Source organism: Volvox carteri, assembly GCF_000143455.1.
Source record: "Volvox carteri f. nagariensis unplaced genomic scaffold VOLCAscaffold_103, whole genome shotgun sequence".
In the NCBI taxonomy this organism is placed as follows: domain Eukaryota; kingdom Viridiplantae; phylum Chlorophyta; class Chlorophyceae; order Chlamydomonadales; family Volvocaceae; genus Volvox; species Volvox carteri.
Genome location: NW_003307646.1, coordinates 101,901 through 125,395, shown reverse-complemented (window position 1 = coordinate 125,395; position 23,495 = coordinate 101,901). Strand labels below are relative to the sequence as shown.

Genomic DNA, 23,495 nt, shown 5'->3' with positions numbered 1-23,495 from the left:
TCCGCGCAGTGGCGGCGGGTTCGTGGTTGTGGAGGCCATTCTGCAGTCACGTGCTGCAGAGGTTTGTGTTCACTATCCCAGAGACTCCGATTACTGGGCATACGGCAGTAGCTGTGCACCGGCAAGCGTGCTACGAGACACAAGCACGTCACTTAGGCGCTTGCACTTTCAGGTTCAATCGGGGTTACATAGGATTGATTGCATGTATGGAAATCTCTTCAAGAATCGGTTCTGGTGTTAGGTCAAGTTTCTCAGCAACAGCAACTTCGTCAACGGGCGTGCCGTACTGTAAGCTTCTCAATCGCTCGGTACATAAAATGTCAAACTTCAGCGAGTGTCCAGTTGATACAGGTGGTTCGTCGTAGATCTATGAGTGCAATAATTATAGTTTTGACCACGCTGCGAAGTACTTTTCGCGACCCAGCTTCTTTCGGGCCCAAAATGCTAGACGCCTGAACCCCGGCACTGTAGTCCCCTTCTTGCCGGCACGTAGGCCACAACAAGACAAGATGTTCAAAAAGCTATTTGGACAGAAGGCTTCGCCTGGCGCGGTCTCACAATCTTCCGCCACAGCAGCGAACAAGACTATCTCTGCCATCCAGAACCTGACTGATCATGAGGAGACTTTGGAAAAACGTAAAGCTCTGCTCGAGAAGCGCGTGGAACAGGAGCAGGAGAAGGCGAAGAAGTTTCTTAGCGAGAAGAAGAAGGCCCAGGCACTGCAATGCCTGAAGAAGAAAAAGCTCCTGGAGAACGAAATTGCCAATCTAGACAACATGATTATGCGGGTTAATGAGCAGCGAATGATGCTCGAGGGCCAGCGCACGACAACCGAGGTGGTGTCCACTATGCACAGCGCTGCGTTGGCCGCGAAGGAGAACATGCGGGTCATGAAGATCGAGAACGTGGACAAGGTTGTAGACGAAATCAACGAGACTACGGACCAAATGCGCCAGCTCAATGAGGTGTTCGCCGCTCCTCTAGGGCTTGGCGCGGACCTAGACGAGGACGAACTCATGAACGAGCTCGAAGAGCTCGAGGCCTCGGAGCTGGACAAGGAGCTACTGGAGCCGGCACCTGTCCCCGTTACTAAGGTGCCTGCAACTGCGCAGGCTGCTGCACAAAAGATGCCGACCGTCCCCCAAAAGCAAAAGCAGCCGCCGGCCAAGACGCAAGAGGAGCTGGAGCTCGAGGCGCTGCAGGCTGAGATGGCGCTGTGAAGAGGGGTCGTAAGAGGGGCGGGGGCCTCCATGCAGGGGGGCATGTATTAGGCAGGCGGGGCCATGGGGTTTTCGTGGGGTATGCCTAACGGCGGTGGAAAGATGAAGGGTGCCTAGGCTATCTAGTTAAGTGTAACCCATAAAATACTGAGATACGGAGTGGTACGGGATGACAATGTTGTAGAACGCCTGCTGATTTCGCTTCCGGGCATGCGAATGCGTCCCTGACTGAGGCAGTAGGTATGCAGGGTTGGCGGGGAAGCGCTGAAAGTTTGGAGAATGTCTTGTCTGCGTCGGCACAACACTGCATTTGATATTTGCAGCTTGCAGTTAAAGAAGGCAGGGGCAGCGACAGGCAGGTATGGGCTTTTTTCTTTTCATGGGATATGTGAGGATCAAGGCCAAGTTGCTTGGACTGCAGACAGTGTGCGCAGCATGGCATTCGGAGAGGGTGCTGGGGATGTAACGCGCTGAGGTTGCGTGTTCCGCACCAGGCCTTTTTCCATACATAGAGCTGTGTCTGGGTGTTTTTTTTTGCGGAGCTTATTGGCTCCAATTTACGAAGTACTTGGCTCATTGAAGCTGTTTGTCGTTGATGTGTTGGCAAAGGGGTGGGCCCGAAGTACGCCTAGCATTTGTGTGTATGTTACTGACTTGTATTGCGCCGTACGTTTGACTTGTGGGCCTATGCACGAATTGATGTTCGCCCGTTGCATATGTTCCTTCTGATTATAATCGGATATCAATCGATGTATCTATCTGTGCAAGCTGCGAAGTTGTACTATTAGTCGTCACTGACACAAGGGAGAACTCTTCTTGGAGCTAGCTTACCGAAACAACATTGGTCATGGACAGCGATCTTTCTTTTGACGATGCTTTAGCTCTTTTGCCAAAAGAGATTCGCGAAGTCGTTAGAGAACTGCCACCCAGTGAGGCTAGCCGAGTACTTCGAAAACTGTTTGTTCGAAGGGATATTGATTTTCGCTCTCTCCTAGAAAGTGATCTGCATGATATTAAGGTAAATGTGTTAGGACTGTATCTTGCTTGGCGGCGTCATCAAGGCAGCGGCGCTTCACACCTCAGGCGCGAACGGCAAACGATTGCGAATTTGGGTTCAAAAGTATCGACGTGGATCTCACCTGGGCGGAACTGAGCCAGGAAAGGTGTGTTGTGCGGGTGCCTCCGTGGACCCTGACTATCGTTTTTAGGCTCCTTCTTGTTCCCTGATGCCATTAATAAACAGGCGGACTTGGCAGTAGACGGATTTGAAAGCGACGTGCCGCTCAGGAATCACCCATCCTTGACAGATGGTTAAGCTGAGTGGGTTGGCTGTCCACGCATGCAGCTGTCCTTGCGACGAGCATACAAGTTCCCCCGCGCCAGGCACATCGTGGCATTACTCACGTCGCTACAACAGCTGTCAAAAACCCCTATTCAGACCTGTTAGCCCAATGGCGTTAAAAGTAAATGAGAGGACGGTTAATGCCCGGCCTCGTCCCATGGCTCCCTAAAGGACAGCGCAGCGCACAGACCTGCGCAGATCTGCACGGAGCAGTCTAGCCACGTGGCTCCAATGACCGGGTCTCGTCCGCCACGTTTCACCACCAGCAGCGTCTCCCGGGTATCTATCCGGACGGACGGCGGTGCTGCGATGCTGCGAAGGGAAGAAACCAGGCCAGCGAATTTCGCGAAGACTGCGAAGGCTGCTTCAATCCGCCTAATCCCCCTTGCAGTCAGTGACCCTTTCCACAGCCCGGCATACCTTGCAACCCGGACCTCTTCCCCTTGAATCCCCCTGCTCTCCTTTTGCTAATCCTACCAGCACTACTATTGCTGCTGCTACTGCTGCTGCTACTGCTGCTGCTACTGCTGCTGCTACTGCTGCTGCTACTGCTGCTACTACAGGCATCACTTACTGGAAGTCCGAATCCTCCTTGACCCCTCCCTCCCGCGTTTCCCTTCACGCCGGTTGCTGCTCCCCTCTCTCTCCCCCCCTCTCCGCCCAGCTACATCTCCCTGGGTGCCTTCGCGGAGCAGGAGGGCCGCCAGGTGCCGGTGGCCTTCGTGGTGGCGGAGATCTGCCGGAGGGGCCCGGAGCAGCTGCCGGCGGCCGGGAAACTGGGCGCGGAGGCCCGGGACGAGGACACGGACCGCGGCAATGGTCAGGTGGGTTAGTGGAGGGGCGGTGGGGGCGAGGGAGGGGAGGGGAGGGGAGGGGAGGGAGGGCGGGGGCGGGAAAACTTTATGCAGGAAGCGAGCGTGTCAGCTGCCGACATCCAAAGCACCAGCTGCTGTGTGGGATTGGGGGTGGGTGGGGTGGGGGGGCCGCACATGGAGGAATGGGATAGGGGGAGGTTGAGGCCGGACGGGGGGGGGCGGGGGGGGACGGTCCTCAATGACGCCGGCTCCAGGTCGGAGGGAGGGAATGGAAATGTATTTGTAGTGTTATTACCCACAAGGTTCAGTTACACAGGTTTGGTACGCCGTACACCTGTTGGGGCATGTGTGTGTGTGTGTGGTGTTTGGATCTTCCCCGGTGGATGCGTGTCCGTATGTTTGTCGGTGGTGTCGGGAGAATCCCAGAAAGGATACTCGCGCGAGCGCACGTGTATATGTGTGTGTATGTGTTTGTTACATATCGGTACGGGCCTGACACTGGCCATGGTCACCTAAAGGGGAATGACCGCCGAAGCACTCTCCTGTTTGTGGGGGGAGAGGGGCGTGAGAGTGTGTGTATGTGTGTGTGCGTGTCTCAAGGCAACGAGGAACGGCCCGGCGCGATTGGGCCGTTGTTGGGACCTAGCAGCGGGGTCATTCGCGGATCCGTCCCAACCGCTACTGTCTCCGTCCCGCAGGCAAGTAGGGCACGTAAGATCAGTGGCATGTGTAACCTCCCGGGGCCCCCCCCTAGGTTCGAGAGCTTTGTGGGTGTACCGCGTTGCGTCGGTCGGCTGGCCGGACTAGGGTAGTTGGGTCGGTCGGGTCGGCCGCGTGCTGGGGGGTGGGGCGGAGCACTTGCATGTCACCAGCTTTTCATTACCAGCTCATCAGCCAGTTTTGGTCCAACCTCGTCAATGGCGCCGCAAACTTTATTCCAGCTCACGTCATCAGTTCTTTACTTCTTTTTCGCCGCCTCTACACCAACCCTTACTTCTTTACGGCCTCGTTCTACTGCTTTTCTTCCGCTCTTGTTATAGCTTTGGCGACTAGGTAGGTAGGTAGGTTTCCGCGGTCGTCAGCATTAAATCATCCCGTGGTCGCCGCCTTCAAAACCGCCTACTTGTCAGTTCTCTGCTTCTTGTACACTCTTTCCTTAGCAGCAGCTTCATTCGTTCGTGGTTCGTCCTTCCTTTGCCCCCCCCCGCAGCCCAGCAGCAGCACTACTGGCGGTAGCAGCAGCAGTAGCACCAGCAGCAGCAGCCGATCCGCTCGCCGGCTGTCTGGCAGCGAGTATGAGCCTGTAAGGATCAGTCGGCGGGAGATGGCCGCCGCCCTGGAGGCGGCTGGGTGCGTCAACCCGGGGGACACGGCGGTGGCGATCTGGTATATCGGAGTGTCGTACGAGTACCGGCGACAGGGTCTGGGCTCCCAGCTGATTGACCTGGTGCGGGAGGTGGCGGAGCAGGCCGGGTGGGTGGCAGGGGTGGGAAGAGGGGGGAGGGGGGGAAAGGGGTATAGTCGCAGGGTGTGCTGGCGGCCAGGGCAGTCTCGTGTGCTGGCGGCCAGGGGCGCTCGAGGTCGTAGGTAGCGCGGGTGTACCCGGGAGGGGGTACCTGCATGGCAAACCTTTACAGCGACCCAGCGGGTGGCGGTGGGTGAGAACTACAGAGGCAAGCAGGGTCCCCGAGAGGCTGGGGAGGACCCCGGCCGGCGTCCACTCGCCCTCTGTCTAAAAACCCCTAACGAGGGGCGAACAGGGCCAGCCAACGGGGAGCCTAAAACAAGCTGGCAACAAAACCACTTTCGTATCTTTACGTGTCCATGTAAGTGTATGTATGTATGTATGTATGTATGTATGTGTTTTTTGATTAATCTGAGCCGCGATACGAGAACATGACAATGTGTGTATGCGTGTCTGAGTGTGTGCGTCTGTGTGTACATGCACATGGCCTCCCCGTCCTCCGCCCACCTCATGTGGTCGTTCGCGTGTGCCCGGCTTGACGACCCGACCCGACCCGACCTGGTGCCCCCATACATAGGGGTCCCGGGTTTCCCTCCCCGAGTTCTCCCCCTTCTGTCGGCCCTACTGAGCAGCTGCGCAGCCCTGCTAACTGTCATGTCATCAGCTCACCACCAGCAGCCCGTACCCACACTCCAGGGGGTGCCGAGGGGGTCCCCTCACTGAAGGGGGGTTGGAAGGTCGAGCTGTTGTACCTTGACGTACAACAGGGGCTTCCTCAGCACCCTAGGACACGTCGTGGCCCGAACTCCGCCATACCCCCCCCCCCCCACCCCAGCGCAGGTGTAAGGCCATGTTCCTGCACGTGGCGGAGTACAATCCCAACGCAATCGCTTTCTACGGCAGCTACGGCCTCACCGCTGCACCGGGTGTATGCAAGCAGGGCGAGCGGGGCCGCCACCTGCTGATGCACATGCCGTTGGAGCCAGTGGGACTGGGACCGGGGGAACCCGGGGAGGCCGCGTCGCTGTTTTCGGCGTGTGATGTGTCGCTGTTGGGTACCGGCGTTGGCCGCGGGGCCGGATTCGGAGCCGGGAAGAAGAATAAGAATAAGAAACAGGGCCGAGCTGGGAAGCGGCGGGTGCTGCCGGAGGGGCGTGGGGGGAGAGAGAGCTACTGGGGGCTCGGCCCTGTGTCGGGGCCGAATGCCACTGTGGACTGCGGCGGCGGTATTGGATGGGTATCCTCGTGCGGCGGTGCTGCACTACGACGGTACAGATTGCGCCACCGGACATCCGCGGTGGGGGGAGGGGGAGGAGGTGTTGCTACGCGCATGGGCGGGTCGTCCATGTTAGGGGGAGGGGGTGTAGCGGGGGGGAGGCTGTATGGCGGCGGGCGCTGCTTTGTGGCGATGGGGGCGCTTGTGAGAGGAGTCCAGACAGGCGGCCTGGCGCTGGCGCCTGTGCGGTCGGGTAGCAGGGCGTCGCTGCAGGTGGTCGCTGGGGGGTTGCGGATGCAACTGGCCGTTGGGGAGTTGCGGCGGGTGCGGATATCAGGGCGGGTTCCCGGATGGCTATGACGCAGGCGCTCTGGTATTCAGTGGAACAATGCGGTTTGTGGCTCCAGGTTTGGTCAAGGCAGGCGTGGTGGCAGTGATGGCGCACTTGTGGGGCCGCATGTGCCATGAATCGGACTGGCGGGTTGTGTCGAACATTTCGACTCGGAAATGGCATAGGTATGTGCGGTTTTTACTGGCATGTTGGGTGCGTGCATGCTGTGGACTTTTTCATCACACGCGGATAGGGCTTGCGACATGCTTTCACGGCACGCGTTTGACTACGCCGCCCTATGGCCCACCCTCTTTGGCTGCTGTGTGTTGCTAGTCAACAACTTTGGATGCATCTCGGAGTTCGGCATTTTGGTGCTGTGGTTAAAATCGCCAGACTCGACAAGCTGTCGGCGTCTTCCGAGCGTTCCTGCTTCTCCCCGCACTCCCGGTCTTCGACGGCTCTGCTGGCCTTTTGCATTGTTCGTTCAGGCTGTGAAGTTTAATTTCCTTTATGTGGAAGCAGTTAATTGACTGCAACCCTATCCAGCTTAGCAGTTGCGCTTGTAAAAGTCTTGCTCTTTGCAGTTGCAGGTGAAGAGATTTGGGAAGTTAAGCTTTTCACCAGGGCAAAACATTCCGCTTTCATGGCACGATTGGCGCGGAATGTGAATTGTATGCACAATACCCGTAGCAACCGTTTGGCGGCTATATGTGGTTGCCTTTCAGGTGCAGCCGAAATTGAGGAAAAATGGCCTATTGTCGGAAGCAAAGTATCTTACGGAAGCAAAACGGACACAGCTGGACGCAAACGAACTTAGCGGACGCGCTCGAAACCTTTTTCAGTTCACTTTTGCGCAAAGTCGGGACCGCAAGCAAAGCCATGACAGTGTTGGCCATTGGATTATCTTCCCGCGCACCTCCTTGCGCCAGCGTTTTGCCCCGTCAGCTTCGAGCTGAGTTGTCGCGACAGGTCGCCAGTCGTACATAGTTTTTCGCCGCTAAAGCTTGGTACGGCGACATCTCCAGTGCCGTACATTGCGGGTCCTTTCGGGAGTGTTTGCAGTGGCCGGGCCACAGCACGTAAACTATCCTTTTACGAGACAAGCCGCGAAAGACCTATACGCTCTTAACATTGTTGGCCCGATATTTTTGCTTTTTCAGTGAGAGCGTCCGTTCCGAAACAATTCTTGGGGCATGGCGACCGCCAGCAGCCCTCGCCTTTCCTGCCTGTTAGGTTGCTCTACAACACCAGAAAGTTCTGAGGGACCAGCCTGCGCTTTGCAATCAGCGTCATGTGGACTGAGAACGAGTGCAAGCCCGCAGCAAAGACGTTGGTACTCAGTGCTGGCAGAGCTGCAGTCTACCGATGAGCCTAGGGCAGCTCCTGAGAAAGACCTCGAGCTTGTTGCTCGCCTCCTACGCGAGGCGCTCCATTGCGTGCAAGGCGACGAACAGTGGAATTGCTCGGGCATAGCGCAGATGCTTCAGCGGTAAGTAGCAACGGACTAAGAGCTTAACCGACTTCCTTCAATTTCACAATGTAGCATTCTATTTACAATTTCGCTCCACTGTTGCTGTTTCGACTTCGTAGCGCGCTCGAAATGTCCGAACGGGGCTGCGTCCAATCCGCCCGAAAAGCAGCTGTCGGTCTGCTGGACTTCCATAAAATGGTGGAGAAGTATCGCCAAGTTGTAGCTTCGCGGACGAAGTCCTCAAGCAGTGGTCACTCTACCGGCTCAGGTGGGCCTGTTGTCTTCACCGCTCCTCATACCAGCTTGCCTGTTTTTTGAATAGCTGATACTGCGGTGATGATTACGCAAAGCGCGTACGTTTGGGTTGCTTTGCTTTAAGGCCGTCAAGAGCTGAGGCAAAGCACTTTAAGGGTGCGTTATCGTCCTTGGAACAAGGACCAGGCCTTGCGCTTGCTTTGAAATTAGCCGCGTTCTCATGTAAATTGTTAAGCGTACCCTGGCGAGTCCAGCTATGCGCTTCGCCTTCCTTCTGCGCTAGTGTCGGCGCAGCAGCGCCCGCGCCCCTTTCCGAAACCTTTTGGAATTCCTCGATTGCAGGCAAGCGCAACTGCAGCGATGACATGGATTCGGACTTTTCAGAAGATGCGTGCGGACCTCTAAAGCGGCAGCGGACGGTCGGGCTTGAGGAGAGCAGTGTACCCGATGAGAATCACAGCGACCAACGGCCTTCGGAGTTTGCTGTCCCGCACCTGCCGGCAAAGAAGGCGCAGCACACTGCACCTGTTAGTCATACGTCTACACAGCCTAGCGCTTCCGCAGCGTCGACTTCAGTGGTGTGGACCGGTAGCATATGGCAGAATGTTCAGAACGGGCGCGACCTCGTCTACTGCAAGATCAGTGTGCCGCTACCTGCAGAATGTGCCAAAGAGCTTACATATGGGCAGGACATGGAGGTTGTGCAACTCGCACCGCGGCGAGGCGTGAAGCTGGGGCGGCATCGCGTTTGCAAGTGCACTATTGTCGAGGCGTCCGTAGCGCAGCTCGCGAAGCTCAAGTCAATGGCGCAGAATGAGCTTGTAGCTCTTGCGCCGTTGGAGAACCATGGCCTTATCCTGGTGCCGTACCTTGACAACGCTGGGGGCGTCCGGCTGGTATGCTTTTGCTTGACTCTCTAGCGACGTCTTGGGGGGGCCCAAGAGCAACGCAGCGAACGGTCTTCAGCTCCCTGCCCATGAAGGTGCTTAAGCTGCCCGAGCATTGACCCGAGCATTTGCTTCTCCAAGGAATTGCTTTCCGTGGTGGAGCCCGGCCCAGCAACTGGATTTAGTCCTCTGTTGTGTTTTAGAGTGCAGCAGCTTGTAACAACGTCAGGCTTTTAAAATGCAGCGGTTTGTGTGGCTCTCCATGCACGCGCTGCGAAGCACCACGGCTGCGCGTGCCTTGGGGCACGGTGACCGTTATTCTGTTTGAGAGAAGTTATTCCTTTTCTGTGTTGCTGTCGTAGTGCCTGCTGGTTGAGCGGTATCGGAACTCGAGATGAGGGGTTATGCGCGTAGGAGAAGTGAGTCCGGGTGGGTTTTATTTCATTGGAGGGCTGAACTGAACGGAGTTGACCGTCTGATTTTGAGAAAGCGCGAGTTTGTTGTGGAGCGGTTTTTGAAGGGAAGAGTGACGCTGCTCACAATTTGCTGGTTTGGTTTGCTTTGTGCCTATGTGGGTGTCGTCTCCCGCTATGGCAGCATCCTGGTGTGTGTATTCGACCATTACGACAACTCAAACTTAATAGTATAGGCGACGTTTTACTGTTAGGGAGGTGTTGGTTGGATTTTTAGGCATATCCCTGTCCGAACTGAGATCGTTTATTCTCCAATTTTAACCCTTGGGGGATTTGTGGGTGATAATGATTATCGCTATATTTCTAATGGGTTTGGGAACGTGTGGAGGGCTGCCAACTGCACGATCGAAGGAGCGATTGGTGTTATGAGCGTTGTCAATCCCTCGTGCACACGTGAGTGGGAGATTGAATCCATTCCAGATTGAATCGCATATGTTTGCATTTCGGATGGCAGTCTTGTACGACGTCGCCATGGAAGGTGCCAGGCATGGCCGAGTAACCCGTATGCTGTGTCTTTGTGCAAACCGACATGTTTAGTGCGTCCGCCTAGCGGATGACTTGGTACCATAGCAGCGACGCAAGACCCATGCTAAGTAGTGTTAGGGACGGAAGAGATTTTGCGCCCCTTTTGTGCTTCTCCCTGTGCTTCTCTGTTGCGGCGCCAGGTTTTTTGCTGCTTCCCCCCAATCTGCAACCACCATTTGACGGCGGCTTGCGCTAAGAAGTATTGACTCGACTAGGAGCCATCTGGATGCGGCCCGCTATGGCTCGACGTGCCGGTTACGTCGCCGACGTCCATAAAGGCGTTGCCTGTCTGCGGTCGTGATACGTTCCGTGTAAAGGGCGAGGTGTACAAACGGTACTCTGTTAAAATTTGTTGGCAGCGGTGGTCCGAAAAGTTGCGTGCCGTTAATCGCTGCTGTTTCGGAGGATTGGTTTAACGACTTTGGTGGCGATACATGACTCCGTGCTAAGGTGCGTCGCCAACGCCGTTAACAACGAGTTGGTGACAGTTTGTGGACGAGCTAAGCTGGTGTTGATCGTGGGAAATATAGTAACTGACGTGCAGCTGCCGCGAGAGTAGCTTATTAAACGCTGCTGACCGGAACCTATCTTGAAGTTCCGAAGTTTCCCACCAAGGGCTTTTTTGTTTTGGTCCATATACGATTAAAACGTTTTCCTATGGAATAATTTATCGGAATATGAATTAACGCAAACGAAACATGTAATTTGACTTAACATTCTTGTGGGCATGCTTTATTCCACAGATCCACTCGTGTCATGTAATGTTGTACATGATTGACCGAAGGTAACTTAGACGACTACTACATCAGAGCACCGGGATTGACCAGATGCACCATAACAGAGCTTGAGAACGTTACAGGCAACCTCTCTTAGCAAACCACCTTCACATGCACCGCGCATGGTAAAGGATACAGCATACACATCTTGCCTACACGACCTTCAAATGTAAAATTCAAACCTGCATGTACTCATCCCTGAGAGGAGCAATTATACAAACCGGTGCCAAGCATAAAAGAGTCAAAGCAAACCCAAGTCGAGCAGTCTATTAAAAAATACAGCTCTGCGAATCGCGTGCACGAACGCAGCGAAAGCATATACCTCTCACTCGAACAAAAAATGCAATCAAGGACACAACTCTCACCACCAACTAGAACGGGAACAATTATGTTCTTCAGAATCATTCGTGTGCACTCACCAGAATCGTCCATCCAACCCAACAATTCCCCATCACAACATGTCGCACATTAGGACACGGCAAGGCCGAAATCATGGCTGCTGCTTGAGCGAGTCCTGGTTGAAAGCAAATTCAATCTTGATTCGGTCGAAAATAGACTGCGGGAGACAGAACGGGGGGGTTCACCGAAATCCGCCTGTCAGCCAAGACAAAATATTGACGCAACAATACCAACCAGCAGCCCACACCGATATGGACTCCAGCTAAGGATTCCAGGACACGACACGACGAAGTAACGGTGCCAGTAGGGTAGGCCTGAGCCCTTCTCCAAGGACGTGTCTTATTTAACATTGTGCAGCTCCCCCCCCGCGTGTGCGGCCCCAGCCGACAAAACCCTATCTCTCTGCGATGCCCCCATTCCGCGACCACCCCAACCCTTTCTCCCCCACGTGCATCATCCCGTCCATCACAACCAGAGACCCGCCTCACCTTATTCATCATGGATTCCGGCCTGTCGCGCAGGAGGGCCTCAATCTCCTGGTAAGAAGGCTGCTCGTCCCTCGTGGCGATGCAGTCCGAGCTCCCCCCCCGGTCCACCACGTGGACTTGCCACCGGTTGGGGTGAGCCTTGAGCGTCCTGCATCAAGAGAAGTCAAGAGAAGTCAGCTGCTGGGAAGGGAAGGAACTTTTGTTTCTTGCGTGCCAAATACTACATATGTACATATTGTCTACTTTGGGGCAACAAGGACGAGAGAGTGGAGAAGAGCGCCAGTGGTAAGGCGGCATGACGGGGGGACTCGAATTTTAGCCCGGGGAGCAACTGCAAACCCCTCTCCGCTGCCGGGATCGAATGGAGGCTGTGTATGAGAGCTTTTGTGGATAGCGATCTAGAGCCGCCAAAGCTTTTAATACCATCAGTGTCTCAAAAGGGCTGCCCCCAAAGAATCTGTTCTAGGTGTCATGCTTAGTAGGGAACTACCCTTCACCAAAAAGCGCGTAGGGCCCACCTAATAGAGTCGCCGTACACCCGCAGCTGCTTCAGGCAGTACGTGGGCTGAAAGCTGTTAATGAAGCGCTCCGCTTCCGCCTTCCGCTGTCCGAACCCGAAGTCTGATACGAGGTTACCGCGCGTCTCCCACTGGGGGTTGACGATCAGCACAAGCTCCGGGGCATCCGGGCCGTTGCACAGCTGGGTCAGCTGCAAGCAACGGGGGGGGGGGGAACAGAGGGGGAGGAAAAGAGTCAGAAATGGAAATCACTGGCGGGGCGGGATCTTCGCAGCCTCCTCATGTACAGCCGTGGGCTGGCGCGCTGGCACCCTTCAGACCTTGGCATCCCTCCCAACAGCAGTGCCCGATAATGCTTGGTGGGCATCACGCTTGGCCATCAGTGCGTTTAAACGGTCAAACCAGAGGCCGAGACGTTGGAAACGGGTGCCCCGCGACGGCAACCGGCCTCTCCTGAAACAGGCTGCTGCTCCACATCGTCCCCACATATCTCCCCCAACGTCGTTATGCATGCACATACAGATTGAAGGATGACGACATTGCTACTTGACCCGTCTGTTCTGTTGCAAACCAGCAACTGCGCGCACGCAAACGTGCACGCGACTCGATATGTTTTTTTTGATCGCGAACGCCCACAGCCACAGCCAAGCTCGCTCGATAAAAAAACAATCCCCGCAGACGTGCGCGTTCAGAAGCAAGAAAACAGGTCACAACACGCTTCGGAAGACCTCTTTGATTTGAAGATTCCCCCAAGGACACCCCTCACATCCACACCTCCAGCATCTGCAAAGCCCTGGTCATCTCGTAACCCCACTGCACACGTCTTCACATCAAGTCCCATAACAAGCCGTTGCGACCGCATGGTTGACAAGATGGTAATGCGGGTGGCCGACCCCTCCCCCCTACCTTGTCTAGTGTCCCCGCAGTGGGGAACAAAACACAGGCAAGGTTTTTGCCGGTCCACGCTCCAACCGCATCGCCCTGGTCCCAAATGTTAGCTGCCAGAGGACCCTGAAGTCCTTTTATCTGCTTGACGGTACGCAAAACGGACTCCACCATCGGCTGGGCAGCCTTAAACTGCTGCCGGATGCCACCAGGCCTGCAACTCAACAAACAGTCTCTAGGCGACACCGTCTCACATTCCTGTGTGATTACGATGTTGATCACTCTCACCAATCGTCAAGGTCAGTGGCTCCGATCAGTGGCAGCAGCAGCTCTAAGCGCTGGAGCCGCACGCCATCACGCCATGCGGTCTCTATTGCTTGAGCAGCTTGTTGGGCTTGCTGGACAGGCCCGTCGGGAATCGGCACGACCCGGTTCACCCTGCGGTCGTTCATGAAGGCCCAAAGGAACTCAAATTTCGCACAGAAACGCCGTGAGTAATTCACGTAGAGTTAACATACCTCACTTCGGCAGAATCGCTTGTGCTCGCTCGCGGACAGACGGTGAAACACCGGCCACTAAATACGGGACGTCTACACACCAGTCGCCTGTCGCTGTGTGAGCAACCACGAGCTCTAGCATCAGACGTATGTTTATGCAACATTGTACACCGTGTATGAATATGGGGTGATTAGTGACAGGATTGGCAACAAAACTTGCACACCATACGCGATGCAGTCACGCGAACTATGGGTCTTAACCCTGTTGTAACATGCAGATTACAATATGCGCAAAAGTTATAAACTTCATAGACTGCTTAGGAAAGATGGTATCCAAGTTGGTAAGGCAGCGGAACGTTTCCGTACGGCGGCCTCCAGTTAATCAGAAGACAAGGGCCAAGAAAATATGGCGGATATCTTATACACAATAAACCACATCATTTACACGACTATAGTCCAATCATTATGAACAACACACATCTCCATTATTTTGCAACATTTCAGTATCGCTAAAGCTGCAGGGACTCGGGGAAACGTGCAGAGACCGATTTCCGGAGTTGCGCAAGGACGGCTATATACCCAAGTTTATGACAGTTGGGTTCAGCGCCGACGATTGCCGTGCGAGGTCAGTTCCCCCGCCCATTACGTAAGTGACACGGCATTCGACGTGAGCTATGATCCCTGGCCAGTGCACGGCAACACCAATGGACTTGCCCCACCCTCAATCGCTTCTCCTAGTGACTCATGAATCGAGGCTACGCCATACCCTCCCCGGCAACAGGCCCACCCTCAGGTCCTTTACTGCTGCTTGACAAGGCGATTTCCTTCGCTCATTCAGCTCTGGGATTGCGGATGCCTCATGTTTAGGGGCCGTGGAGAGTTGCTCATGGTTGTCGGGTGGGTTACTGTTTGGCTGGCTGCTGGCTAACCATATGAATGACCTAACGATGCCTCGCTCGGCCCGCGGCGATGAATGAATGGTCGGGGTACTATGTTGCCCTGTCTGGCTGACACCGCGCTCGACCCACCTGGGCGGCATTGCTTTAGGGCTGTGACCTTCCGGCCGCCGTCGCCCATGTCCCGCCCTCACCCTTACGCCCGCATGCCGTACCCTTGGGCTTCCGCTGCCCTTGATGATTGATTCAAGTGGCTGGGCCACTCCTGAACGGTTACCTTTCTTTTCTGCTGCGCAGTCTGGGGGTCATATCGGGGTGGTACATCTTCGGCCTGCCGCTGCAGGTGAGTGTGGGCGTGCTGCTGCCGGGACGGGGGACGGGTGTGTTTGTTACATATCGGTCCGTGTCTGACATTGGCCATGGTCACCTAACCATACCCCAACGGGAACGAGGGACCGCCGAAGCGCTCTCCTGTTTGTGGTGGAAGTGGGGCGTGAAGTGCCACTATCCCCTCCTGCTCTATTGATAAGAATTTTGTGTGCGTAAACGATGGGGGCGACATGGAGGGGAATCCCTATGCGTGCACGGCACGGGAAGGTGGGGAGATTGCCTTGGCCCGTGTCGAGGTCGTGCCACGTCATGTCATTTCGTTTAGAGGAGGTTTTGATTTTGGAGGAGGCCAACGGATTCGCAACGCGGCGCTATGACAACGTGTGGCTCGAAATTCGCAACATGTCCGTTCGCGCACACGGAGGAGTCCTCGGAGTGAACGAGCCCGGTTACTGCGATCAGTGATGCGTATAAACAACAGGCTCATGATAACTAAATGTAAACACGGGACGGTATTGCTGGCAACCTGGCAACGGTTGTGGGTGAATTTAACGCTCCATAAACCGCTGCGGGTGCAGCGCAATTACAGAGAGATACCCAACAAGCTTCATGTGAGTTTGGATGTGCGCTGATGGTCCTCAGTGGCAGCTGGCTCCAGACGCCAAACGAACGTGGCAGACGCGTTTAGCAGTTATATGTCGTACTGCCATATTGGTCGTAGACCCGCAACTGCTGAATCTGTTGTGTGAAAGCAATCCGTGGTTGCCAACGCGGCGGCAGCGACAGCAATGCTGCCGTCACAGAGCATTGAGAGCTTTACGTACATGTGGCAGAGGCAGCTAAATGCACGGCGGATATTATCACTTGATTCGATGAACAATCCCGGATTATTTTAATGTTATGGCGTAGAAGAGGTGGATCTGTCTGTCTGGATTCGTTCATTGCCGGGTTTGCGACCGCGTCAGCGGCGGCCCTGCGGTGGCTCTCATCCTGAATCCATCCCCTTAAGTGCCGCGCGGGGGCTTTTACCTCCTCCGCCATCACCATGCCTTTGCCCTGAGCAGGAAGCCTCCCTGAGACTTCGGAGGGAGGAGGGCCATGCTGACAGCCCGCTTCAGCCGCCGCCGCAGCAGCAGCAGCTGGTGCAAGTGCAGCAGCCTCCTGCAGCCCATGCAGGTGATAAGTAGACGGGAAACGAGGGCTCGAGCAGCGGTGATGTGAGTGAGGAAGCAGCAGATTTGTACGCAGTGCTGTCTGCTGGTGCTGGTAGTGCTGGTAGTGCTGGTGCTGCTTTCGAGGCGGGGAGGAGAACGGCGGCGCCGTGCTGCCGGTGTTTTGCCAAATCCTTGACTCTGCTGGTTTTTCGTCCTCCTTCTTTCTGTTACCTTCTTTCTGCTATGTCCTCTTGCGGCGGCGGTTGTGGTATCAGCACACGTTACACTATCGTGCTCCGAGGCCAGGTGCTGACGAGTTAATGCGTAAACCGCGTCTAAAGCGTGGAAGAGTGTCCGTGCATTCCTAGGATTTGCATTGGCAGTACTATTGCACGCCCTTCCACCGGCATGTGTGTATTTTGGTGTGGTGGTCTTGCCAGGATGGCGACAAGAGCATATGCAGCTGCCTAATGTATACGTTAATAGACGGAAGTGGTGGTAGGTCCATGACCTGGGTCGGGAAATAAAACGGTCGAAGAGTTACCGGTAGTGTGGTGTAATGGCGTATACCACCATGCCTTCGTTGCCGTACCCTATGTGCTCGGACGATGGATGACCGAGGCGGCGAGGGGAGTGGGAGGACAGCTGGTGTTAGCCTGGTAGCACAGGCCGGGGGTGTGTTGAGTCGGGCTATGGGCTTGTTTTTTGCATGCAAGTCTGCAGGGTGTGCGTGGAACCATATACTTGGGTGCTGTCTCGCACTTACCGTTGGCACCGCATTTTTACACGTTGTGATGGTGCCGTACAGTTTCAATGGTTGGATTGAAAAGATGTAACGCTCGCGTAACAGCTAATCCTGGTGTGTCCCGTATGGCTTGTGGTGGCTTTCGAGGTTGGCATGCATGAGACATCGATTCTCTCATCCATGGTTAGAGAGTGCTTAGGGTTCACACATACGTGTGTAAATAATGAGTATTTACGTGTACGTTACTTTATCTAACGTGTACGTTACTACGTGTACGTTACTTTATGGGAAAAGGAGACCTGCGTAGCCTGCGGGGCCGATCCTTCAGATGAGCACCTTGCCAGCAGGCAAGAAGATGCATCAGCGTGCATACATATTACATGCACACACATATTGCCTATCAGCCAATTCGCAACCGAGGGGATCTTTAATGATGACCACATAAAAGTAATGTCTTTTTTTGGTGGTGAGACAATAGAACCAATGTACAACCCCCAGAGGCTAGGCAAAGAAATGAGGGTCGACATGCCAGGATACGCTCTTATGCTAACTGGTGATATGCCAAATTGCGAAATGTCTAATTCGCTTTGCCGAAATCCTGCAATCTACGTATGTGTGTTGCCTCCACCGCCAATAAACCTAGAAAATCCACACCAGATGCACGTACGGCATCATTGTAGGTGCTTATGATACAGCTTCAACTGAGCTTCAGTTCAAAAAGGCTATATACACCGGCCACACGACCCACCACCATTCGTCAGCAATGGGCAAGCCGGTTACCAGTTATCCAAATCTTCGCCCGTGTACACGTTTCAAAGCATCCTGCTACAGCGGCGCAAGATGCTACAGCTGCACGGTTCCATGCCGCAAGCACGCGAACGTCCTCAAATGATGCGCAAGATATCCGTTCCCCAAGCACGCAGCCGAACTTTAGGCACCACATTGCTTTCTTACGACATGTCAATGCCTGCTGTAAGCAACATCCTGCATGACCTAATCCCTTCACTTTTCTCCTCCAGGCCACAGTCCCCTTCTAGAACGTTATTTCAGTTCATAAGTCGCACGTTATCGACACACAACAGCGCCTCGAACTCAGGGTGCGGGTTGAAGAACTCCAGCTTGACCAGCTCGCCGGCACTGGTGCCGCTGCTGCCGCAGCCGGAGAAGGACCCGCCGCCGCCTTGCCATGCCCAGCTGAAGAGGTTGAAGTCGACCCAGTACTTGACCCAGCCGGAACTGCTCTCCGCGACCTGAAGTGAGCTCAAGGGCACGTGGCGGCATTGGGCTGCACCCGACAGTACGAGGGCTACATCTGCAACACCCGTAGAGCCGGAGTAGACCCAGAACTCCAGTGCCCTGTGTGTGCGCGGTTGGATCGGTAACAAGGGGTGAAAGGTGTGTTAGGATCTGTGCGCCTTGAGGGTCTGTTGCATTTGCGTTTTACACAGATATAAAAGTAAAAGCGGCTCGTGATGAGAAGTTCGCAGGCTACATGCAATGCACCTCACATCTCGCTTGCTTTTAACTGCCACAAAGGCGCTACATAGCTACATATGCGCTAACTTGGCCAGCCGGGATTAATAGATACCCCCTGCATGTACTGCAGGGCGTCCTCTAGCCGTACCGCTGTGTTAAGGCCCCGGGTAATGATGTTCGATGTGGGTCAGGCAAAAGGATCCTGACCCACATCTCGGGACAAATTGCACATTTGAAGAATTTTATCACGGCATCTCCCCAACCTCACCTAAGGCCGACAAACGAGCCTTGGGGCCCGTAGAAGCTTGTGGCGGCGCCCTTCGGTAGGTAGTGGCAGTTTGCGGTACCGCGGTCCTTACCTGCATGATGTTTATGTTATGCAATGTCTGTAAGTGCTTGAAAACATGTTTCAGGAAAAATTTAAATTCGACAAGCCCTCCATAAGCCCTATTTGCCAATAGGTCAATAAGCCAGCAAATAAAATGAAAACGCATGAGCAACCGATGCATATCGACGGGAATAAACATATTGGCATGCGGAAAGCAGCTTGTTTCTCAAACGGCAATCCCAGCCAGTGCTTGCAATTAGCAATCTTCATGGCTAGTTGCTACAGGCAGCCTCCCCTACAGACAGCCTCTCCTGGTCCATAGCATGCAGTGGTGACGGATCTCCGTACCGGCTGGGGCGTATGAGGAAAAGGGACTAGCGCCGTAACTGGCATCAGACCACCCAGCGCCAAATTGACCGCCAGAAAAGACCAAAACGGGGGCAGAAGCACCCGTCCATAAGTTGCCGCTGTTTGAGGCACCACCGTTACTGCCCATCTGAGCCTGGTTATTTTGGCTCTGTTCCTGCGTATTGCCGCCGCCATTGCTGCTGCTACCGCCACCGTTCATCCATGACGGGTTGCCTGCACCAAAAAACACATGTTGTTTCCGTTTGACTAGAAGCGCAAAGGCTTCAAAATTCATATAAGACATAATCATTGCAGATAATATAGCTAAAATAAAGGAGCTCGGCTTACTGTTGCGCTGCGATGGGAAGTCAGGATTCTGCAGCAACCGCCGTCCACCGAGCGCTGTCGCGCCCGTCTGTAAAGCCACACATAGGAAGCCATCGTGGTCAAGAAGGTTCGCCCAATAAACTAAAATACAGTGTCTCTGGCAATTGCGCAGAAGAGGATATGTATTGCGTTGGTCGGACTTACCGCGGTGCCGCATCGAAGGAGCGAAGCAGAAAGAAGCACGGCGGTGAGTTTCCAGATTCGAAGCGCCATCTCTGGCCTAAGATTTCCCTGAGAAATTTGGATATCTCGGGCCAATGGGGCGCTGACTCGCTGGGGAGCGAGTGATAGATAATTCGGATCACGAGAATATAGCCGCAAGCACAATATCACCCCCGGGCAGTATTAACGCCTATTTCTTGCCGCTCACATGGCAAGCTTTAGCCAATATATGTATGCTGGCAGGAGCTTTGGACGTACGGACGTGCATTACTCATGATCCCGCGCAAAGCAGCCATGCTGCTGGAATTATCGTGCAAAGATCGCAAATGAAAAGGGACATGATATTTTTTTAACAGCCTGTGGTATTGCTTGTGATGGTCATTATCTGATGTTAATCAGGAGGTTGCGGGACGGACCTGATGAAGTAGCGTGCTGGCGCAAATTCCTGCAGCATGCAGGTCCTTAGACAATAACCTCCTAGTTATTGATGAAAATGTTGTTGCGACTGGTCCTGAGCTGACAGTAGACTACTTATTGAGTAATACCCCAACCGACAGCACAAGCAATCTGTGAGCAGCATGGGGCTCATCCCTAATTCAGCAACCTAGCGCTGTGGGACGTCCAGATTCTAGGCTTCGGATGTTGACAGCCGATCAGGGATTCAGCAATCGTGCACATCAATCCACACCCTTATGGAAAACTTCTTCGCATTGCACGGTTTGTCACGCTTAGTTACCATGCCGTCGGTGCCAACTGCTTCTTCGCGGGAGGCAGTCAGTCATGAATGCGCAGGCATGAAAGGACAATTCTGTCGTTTTCCCATCGATAGACCAGCCCCCAGAATCCTCAGAGGTCCAAAAAGCGCAACCGCGGACGACCTCCCTGGCCCAGGAACAAATTGGATAGGTTTGCCTGTGTCGGAAACCTCATGGTGAAATGGTCGTCGGACCGCACAAACGGCTTCGTTCCTCAAACGCTGGTAACTGACAAGTACATGGAAGTTTATAATACGCAAGGCAACATGGACAACCCCGCTACAAACATATCGGACAGTCAAACCCAAAATGCCAACGACAGCAACAAATTGACCCATCTCCCGCCGCTTGCCTGCCAGCGCCCGCGGAACCAGCTGGGGAACCCTTCCAAACACAACACAAGCACACATTTATCTCGCAATTACGGCAAGTAATACCCAACCAGTCTGTGCATTGAAATCCGGGTAACGTGTCAGGCGACCCTAGGCACGTCGCAAGCAGCATACAGAGTTATCAGGCCGGAGCAAGGTGGAGAGGAGGAGGATGAACACAGAAGCTCGGCAAGTTGTCAAATTAAAAGCTTTTGCTTATTTAATCAGGCCAGATAATATCAGAACTCTAGCCTTGAACTTGCCTTTCATGGATTGAAAGCAGATGTATATAGACGCAGGAGGCTACTTTTGCAGAAAGCTGAGCGAGCTGGAACGGGAGCTGAAGAGAAGGAGGTTTGACCCGAACAGAAAGCGCCAATGTCGTATCTTGGCACAGCCGGGGTTAGTTTCCGTGGCGGCGGTACGGCCCAGACAAGCCGGCCCAGCCCCGTGCACCCTTTCACCTACAACAGCGTGCCAGCGGTGGTGGATGTAATGCACCCAAAACAAAGACGTCCGTCCAGGGTCTCATCGATTCGCCAGAAACGCGACCGCCTCGTCCGAGGGACAAGGCGCCCAGTACGGGTGCTGCTGTGAAACACTTGCAAGACCCAGAACGGCCCAAGTCAGCGGGACTCGGCTGGCGAGGCGACATTGGCACGGAGAGGGCCTGGGGATGAGGTGGTCGGGGGCTATCTAGCGTCCGTTGGGGCCCAGGCAGGAAGAAACGATACCTAGGAATGTCGTACCTAGGAATACTGACACGTGTGCATTAGGCGCTCTGGTTGAGGAGCTGTACGGAGCGTTTGAGAGGGGGGGGGAAGCGACTGACTGGACGGGGTTTCGTGTTAGCCAGCGGTGCGATGCGGAGTACTGTGTGTTGGGGCCTGGTACGTTCGTAGGATGGCTCCGGGCGGGGTTGCTGTCGGGGTGGCACGAACCCTTTGCGCAGGTAGTGCCGCGCAGATTTGGCGTTTGTTGCGTTGTTAGGGCGGCTTGCTACTCCGCGGAATATCCGGGGGCGACGCCTGCCGCTTTGCTGCAGTTGCCTGGAGAGCCTTGGAATGGAATACTTGGATGCGACATGCAGGTTGGTTGGACGGAAGCAAGCCGTCCACTAGCCCAGGGTGGAAAAAACATTGTGCAGAGGACGTTGGCTGTTGGTCGTAGCTGGGATGTCAAAAACGAAACCATTTCTGTGATGTAGGTCGTTGGGTATTTGACCTAGGATTAGGAGCATAAGGTGAATTTAGTTTGCTTCGACCTGTTTTCGCAGATCTGGGCGTCATTATATGGCTGGGTGCCAAAGGTACCAAGGACCTGGGAGTTGAACCTTCCCAATGTACTAGTAGCAAATGACTCGCCGGCTTCGACCATTGGAGTTGTTAACTTTTCCCGTCTCTTCGCCCGCAATCCTGTGTGAGCGCAGAGCTTGCTCATGGGATCATAGGGGACTTAAGGCGCGATGACATGAAGAAAGGCGCGATGACATGAAGAATGAGCTGCTTCCAGTGTGCTTTAATTTCTAAGTAGGTGGCAGCTCATGGATGTTGTACGGCAATTACCGTTAACACATCATTGCGAACTTCTACTGCGCCCAGCATTGCGCGACGGACTCAGTAGTGTTAGAAACAGTGTTGTTACACTGTTTATTGTATTGTTGTATAAACGTGATTGTTTTATAGCTGCAGGGTCGAGTTTTAGTATCGGAAAACCTTTGACCTTTTCGAGCCACTTCGCAGTAGCGTCCTAGGACATCTCAGCAGGCACTGCAAAGCATCATTTATGGCAGGACCTGAACTTCTAAAACTGCTTTCTGTAATATGCTTGGCCATGTTTCTCCAGAGCGCACAAGCCTGCTACAAGAGGCTTGTTTATCATGGAGAAATACCACTACTTTATATTGATGATTGCACTTCAAATTATGAGCTCGGTTTATTGGTGGGCGAGACTTTTAGCTCCACAATAAAGGGACGTATGCGAGACAGTCTCGCTTTCCAAAAAGTCCAGGTGCGTCTCGTCGTTTTTTGAGTTTTTTCGCAGTCGGCAGAACGTCACGGAAATAAAGTTTAAATCACAAGGACCAACGTTGCGCTCATTGGACCCCGAACATGGGACCCTTAACTTATTGCGCCTCAACGAGGAGCTCTTATCATGAACTGTAGCCCTTGGTTACCGAACAGATAGGAGAGAAGCGCGTTTAATAATCCATCACTGTGGGTATCTTACACGTGCCTGCGTTTCGTTGTACCCCACACGGATTGCTGTGCCTTGTGCATGTGTGTATGTGTATGTGTACCAGGGGGCTGGAAAAGGGTACTGTAGAGATGTGAAGGGAAGGGAAAGAAAGGGAAGGGAAGGGAAGAACACGGCACGGCACGACACTTCTTGCGTCGTGTGTTTTAACATGCCACCATCTTCATCCACCGCGCGTACGACTCCAAGCGGAACTCTAACGGAACATCGCCACTCCGCGGCATCTAGGCACGTGCCCGGCCCTCCGCGGTACCCATACCGGTCATTCACATCACCTCTCAGCCCAGGCGACTTCTCCCCTCAACCCCTTCCCTACGAGCTACACGACAGCCGGCCCCTGCTGTCGACCCGGGCCTTCCCGCGTGTCCACATCACAACCCTCCATCCCCCTTCCCCTTCCCCCACACACACCCGGATTTCTCCCCCCCCCACACACACACACACCCCTTCAGGCCTACTGCAGCACCAACTGGGGCCGGGAGCTGCTCACAGCCCTCGAGGACCGCCACCGCATTGCCTTCCCCGCGTACTTCTCCGAGCTGCAGGGCCTGGCGGCGGGAAGCGGAGTTCCATTTGACCAGGTGCGACCCTCCCCCCCTCCCCCCTTTCCCCCCCTTCCCCCCTCCTGCCAGGGGAGGTGCCGCTGCGCAGGAGAGGAGACGAGCCAGCTTAAGAAGTGACACCTCCCACCACCTGCAGCCTCCTGAGGCGCTGGGTTTCACAA

The 23,495-nt window shown here is 54.5% G+C and overlaps 5 protein-coding genes across 5 annotated transcripts in view; 3 read left to right on the top strand and 2 right to left on the bottom strand.

Moving 5' to 3' along the window:
* Window positions 1-360: 360 nt before the first annotated feature.
* Window positions 361-9,035, top strand: VOLCADRAFT_121743 (uncharacterized protein; the record flags this gene model as incomplete). Its single annotated transcript, XM_002958700.1, has 9 exons — window positions 361-1,094; window positions 2,304-2,383; window positions 3,227-3,386; window positions 4,588-4,850; window positions 5,683-6,382; window positions 7,814-7,878; window positions 7,980-8,128; window positions 8,458-8,642; window positions 8,718-9,035. The coding sequence occupies exons 1-9, from the start codon at window positions 510-512 to the stop codon at window positions 9,033-9,035; spliced, it is 2,505 nt and encodes an 834-aa protein (XP_002958746.1). The 5' UTR covers window positions 361-509.
* A 2,231-nt stretch (window positions 9,036-11,266) lies between these two features.
* VOLCADRAFT_100045 (uncharacterized protein) lies at window positions 11,267-13,518 on the bottom strand (the record flags this gene model as incomplete). Its single annotated transcript, XM_002958681.1, has 5 exons — window positions 11,267-11,332; window positions 11,664-11,811; window positions 12,182-12,372; window positions 13,088-13,280; window positions 13,355-13,518. 5 exons carry the CDS (start codon window positions 13,516-13,518, stop codon window positions 11,267-11,269), a joined length of 762 nt encoding a protein of 253 aa, XP_002958727.1.
* A 317-nt stretch (window positions 13,519-13,835) lies between these two features.
* Window positions 13,836-15,254, top strand: VOLCADRAFT_108283 (uncharacterized protein; the record flags this gene model as incomplete). The annotated part of the gene is made up of 4 exons (XM_002958699.1): window positions 13,836-13,904; window positions 14,345-14,460; window positions 14,757-14,802; window positions 15,117-15,254. The coding sequence occupies 4 exons, from the start codon at window positions 13,836-13,838 to the stop codon at window positions 15,252-15,254; spliced, it is 369 nt and encodes a 122-aa protein (XP_002958745.1).
* Window positions 15,255-17,734: 2,480 nt separating this feature from the next.
* Window positions 17,735-19,440, bottom strand: VOLCADRAFT_100043 (uncharacterized protein; the record flags this gene model as incomplete). Its single annotated transcript, XM_002958680.1, has 4 exons — window positions 17,735-18,044; window positions 18,433-18,523; window positions 18,841-19,255; window positions 19,372-19,440. The coding sequence occupies 4 exons, from the start codon at window positions 19,438-19,440 to the stop codon at window positions 17,735-17,737; spliced, it is 885 nt and encodes a 294-aa protein (XP_002958726.1).
* Window positions 19,441-22,300: 2,860 nt separating this feature from the next.
* VOLCADRAFT_100042 (uncharacterized protein) overlaps window positions 22,301-23,495 on the top strand; it is a gene marked incomplete at both ends in the record, with an annotated part of 4,516 nt that continues 3,321 nt past the window's right edge. Inside the window, 2 exons of the mRNA XM_002958698.1 lie at window positions 22,301-22,525; window positions 23,224-23,352. Coding sequence (XP_002958744.1) covers window positions 22,301-22,525; window positions 23,224-23,352 — 354 coding nt within the window. The remainder of the gene's footprint in view (window positions 22,526-23,223; window positions 23,353-23,495) is intronic.